At 37.1% G+C, this 3,770-nt stretch overlaps 1 protein-coding gene across 2 annotated transcripts in view; it reads right to left on the reverse strand.

Annotated features, from left to right (window-relative positions):
- Positions 1 to 400: 400 nt before the first annotated feature.
- FAM26D (family with sequence similarity 26, member D) overlaps positions 401 to 3,770 on the reverse strand; it is a 12,949-nt gene continuing 9,579 nt past the window's right edge. For both annotated transcript variants that reach the window (XM_006879015.1, XM_006879016.1), the window contains exon 2: positions 401 to 787. In XM_006879015.1, coding sequence (XP_006879077.1) covers positions 401 to 787 — 387 coding nt within the window. The remainder of the gene's footprint in view (positions 788 to 3,770) is intronic.

The following is a 3,770-nucleotide window of genomic DNA, read 5'->3' on the forward strand; positions in this document are numbered from 1 at the left end:
ACTGTGCTTAGCATAGTTCTTGTCGCATTTAATCATACCAACTTTAAGGGATAAGGTAGCTGCTATTCCCCTTACAGATGACAAAATCACACAGAGAAATGTTCATTTTCACACAACTACTATATGACTGAACCAAGACCCAAATTTTGAAATCTCAAATTCCAGAGTTAATTAGATCAATATTTAATTAGATAAATAATACCTTGGGTATTATCAACATCAATAAACTTTTTAAAAAAGGAGAGACTTTGGCACAATTATCAGGGACGTCGACTTTGGAAATGAACTTGTGGATAGACTTATGTAAATAAATTATTAGAAGAGAAAAAAAATGAAGATGATAGTATTTTAAAAAGTCAATTTAAAAAATGACCTGTTAAAGCACCTGAAGGTGTTGTAATCAAGGTTTTAATTCAATACCTTCAGATTTGCCTTCCTCGTTTTCCTCATCCACCTTGTTTCCAAGGAAGCTGTAATGACCACGCAAGTCATCGCCCACGCACAGAAGATTGGGTATGGAAATATCCCTCCAGTCTTGACAAGAAGGAATACGGATGTCGTTGACGTTTTCACTCCCCGGAATAAAGCCAAATAGTTTGTTTATGCGTTGCATAATGAGGAGCCTGGAATGCTGCTCCGCAGCTTGTTCAAAGAGGTCCCTCTCATTACGCAGGTGAGTGGTCCAGTAGTGATGCTGCAGAGAGGTGAGCGGAGAGCAGCATCTTGCCAAACTGCGGGAGACTAGGACAGCGATGATTGCCAAGACGATCAAGATCCAGCCCAACATCTTCGCATAATTTGTAAGAAGAAAAACATAAAGCATTAGTGCATCAAATAAGAAACACTTATCACAAGAGCAAATTTCCACGCTGAAATGTAAGAACTTTTCCTGGTCTTGAATGTAAACAAAGACATTCAGGTGTTACAATGGTTAAGGTCACAGCTGTTCTGAAATATTGGTGATTTGAACCCAGCCAGCTATTCAGAGGAAGAAAGATGTAGCAATCTGCTTCTGTAAAGATTACCCAAGAAAACTGTGTGAAGCAGTTCTGCTATATCACTGTATCACTACACCTATAAAACAAGCCAGTAGTTGATGACTTCAATTCATGATGACCTCAGGTATGTAAGAGTAGAACTGTGCTCTATAAAGTTTTCAGTGGCAGAGTTTTTCAAAGTACATTGCCAGACATTTTGACATTTTTTCCAAGGCACCTACTGGTAGACTGAAGATAATAACTTCTCATTTTGCAGCTAACTATGCCATTCAGGGATTCTGAAAGAGACCTTAACCTCATCCATTTCAACCTGCTTTACTTGGAATGAATACTCGACATGCATTCCTAGATTAACCCACCAATTACCCTTAATGTAAGGTACATAGCTTATACTCCCTGCTTTTAGTCTAATCATACTTCTTAACCATTGGACACAGGCTATATACATTATGGAAGTTCTTAAAAATATTTTATAATAATGGTGATGAAAATGATGATATGAGTAAAAATAAAGGTAGTCTTCTATTGTGTTTTCAGTGATCTTTCAAAAAGTATTCATTGACATTCTTCCTTAATTGCTCTTTCTTATCTTTTGCCACCAAAGAAGAAAATCAGTGAGTAGATTTTAAGGTTTCAAAACATATTTTTGCCTGTATAGTCATTTTGCCCTAGAGTCACTGATTGCTTTTTCCTTCTCTCTTCCTTCAAATATGAAGTCATTTGCTAATCAGTTTTGTGTTTTGTCTTTGCAACAGACTTTAAAGAGAAAATATTATAGATTTTTTTTGCCCTGAGGTGATACAAATGGTTAAACAAATGTTGGAGAGTTGAGTCTACCCAAGAGATACCTCAGAAGGAAAGCTTAACAACTGACTTCTGAACAAAGCCCTGGAGTGCTGTGCTATTCTCAGACACATGAGGCATCTCCATGAATTGACTTTTATTTGATGTTGACCCCTAAAGAATGGAGTAAGGGTTGATTTCTAGTGTTTAAATTATTTTCTTTTTAAAAATTTAGCATTTGCAATGAAAAGTTAAAGAGATAAATTCAGGACATTTAGGAAAGTTGTCAGTGAGCAGGTATGGTTTGGGAATTGAAAATCTTTCTGAGTCACCAGCAGGCCTGGGATGACCCATGTGCACGGTAGGTAAGTATCACTCTATGGAAACTAAAACCCATACAGGGATATTTCATTGTGGTTTAACTTGATAGAAATGACCTCAGATAACCACTAACTCATAAGCTATCACTTTCTGAGTTCCAGGTTGAACTCCTATCATGGACAAGGTGTGAGCCTTACTTTGAGGGGCTTATTTGTAAATAATTTAAGATAACTTTTTTCTCATCACAATCTTTATTTGTAAAGGAGGAAACCCAAGAAATGTAGTGTAATGTAATAGCTTTTTATATAGCTAAACACAGGATGCTGAGGAAAGCAGTGGAAGAGAAATTGATTTTAGGGAAAAGAATATCAGGGAATATTCCCCAGAGGAAAAGATGTCAAAGATGAGACTAAATTATTAAAGAGAAATTAACTAAATGCAAGAAGTTGGTGTAGTGCAATTGAACACTTTTATACTGACTTCAAAAAAGAGAACTGTTCCTATCAAAGATATTAATGACAAAAGCCATTTCCAATGAAGTAAGTCAAGTCTCTCATACTCCCATACCTCTTTTTACCCATCTCAACACGAATCTTACTGCTTTGCTGGATCCAAAATCCAGTGTGATAGCTCATAGATGACACAGAACCATATTGGGGAAGTTAAAAGTTTGTGATATGGGTTAATAGCAGAATTCAGTCAGGACAGCTTCTGAAATGCCCTCCCATGCACGTCAGCCTTAAACCTTGTGGTTCTCAATTCTGTTAATATTGGTTTTACCGTTCCCCCACTCCCCAGTTGTCCAACAAACTTGGGCAAAAGGTTTCAGTTTAGCCTGGTTCTGTCCATGAGGAGTAGCTGTCCGAAGGTAACTCCATCTCATATTAGGTCTCTGATTCTCTGGTTTGGCCATGGCTTATGCTACTATGGATGTCGCTGAAGCAAGAATTTCTGGGCCCAAAGGAAGTGTTACATTCTCTTGCTTCTTATTCACTGGCAGAAAAGGTCAGACACGGCTATCACCATGTGACCCTTGTTCTTTTTACAGCTGGTGTCAGAAGTGGAATTCATTGTGATGGCTCTAAACTAATGGAAATGTAGAGTTTTGTAAGCCTGAGAAGTTAGAGCTTGGCAAGTGAAATTAAAATGATACTTCTGCTGCTATTAAAACGGGAAAATTAAGGGTTCGGCCTGCGGTCATATGCATATCAATGAGGTAAGTTAAAGGTGAAGAGTCAAGTTGAAACTATTAATTCCTTGAAAGGTTATGTGTTTTTTATAATTATTTAACTATGAATTTTGCTGTTTGGTCTTTTAATATAGTAATGTTAAGTAATATTGTAGAAATAATTAAGGCTTTTATTAATTTACTGTTAAGATGCATGATATAAATGATTACAAGATACTGTAGATCTTGAACATATGTAAGGCAGCCTTTGGCCTGTAACTGAATATACTAAAAGGGGAAGATTTGACCTGGAGAAATGCTTACTGAAAGTAGTAGAACTAGAAGGCATGGGACTTAACCTGGGAGAGGATTTGGATTTGAATAGATTTATAGATCTTCCTTGGATTTTTTTAAGAGATAAACATTTGGAGAGGAGAGAGAGTGAGAGAAAAGAAGGAGGAGGAGGAGGAGGAAGAGGAGGAGGAGGAAGAGAAGGAGGA

This window comes from Elephantulus edwardii, unplaced genomic scaffold (genome assembly GCF_000299155.1).
Source record: "Elephantulus edwardii isolate Elephantulus edwardi_28Jun2011 unplaced genomic scaffold, EleEdw1.0 scaffold00002, whole genome shotgun sequence".
NCBI classification, from domain to species: Eukaryota; Metazoa; Chordata; class Mammalia; order Macroscelidea; family Macroscelididae; genus Elephantulus; species Elephantulus edwardii.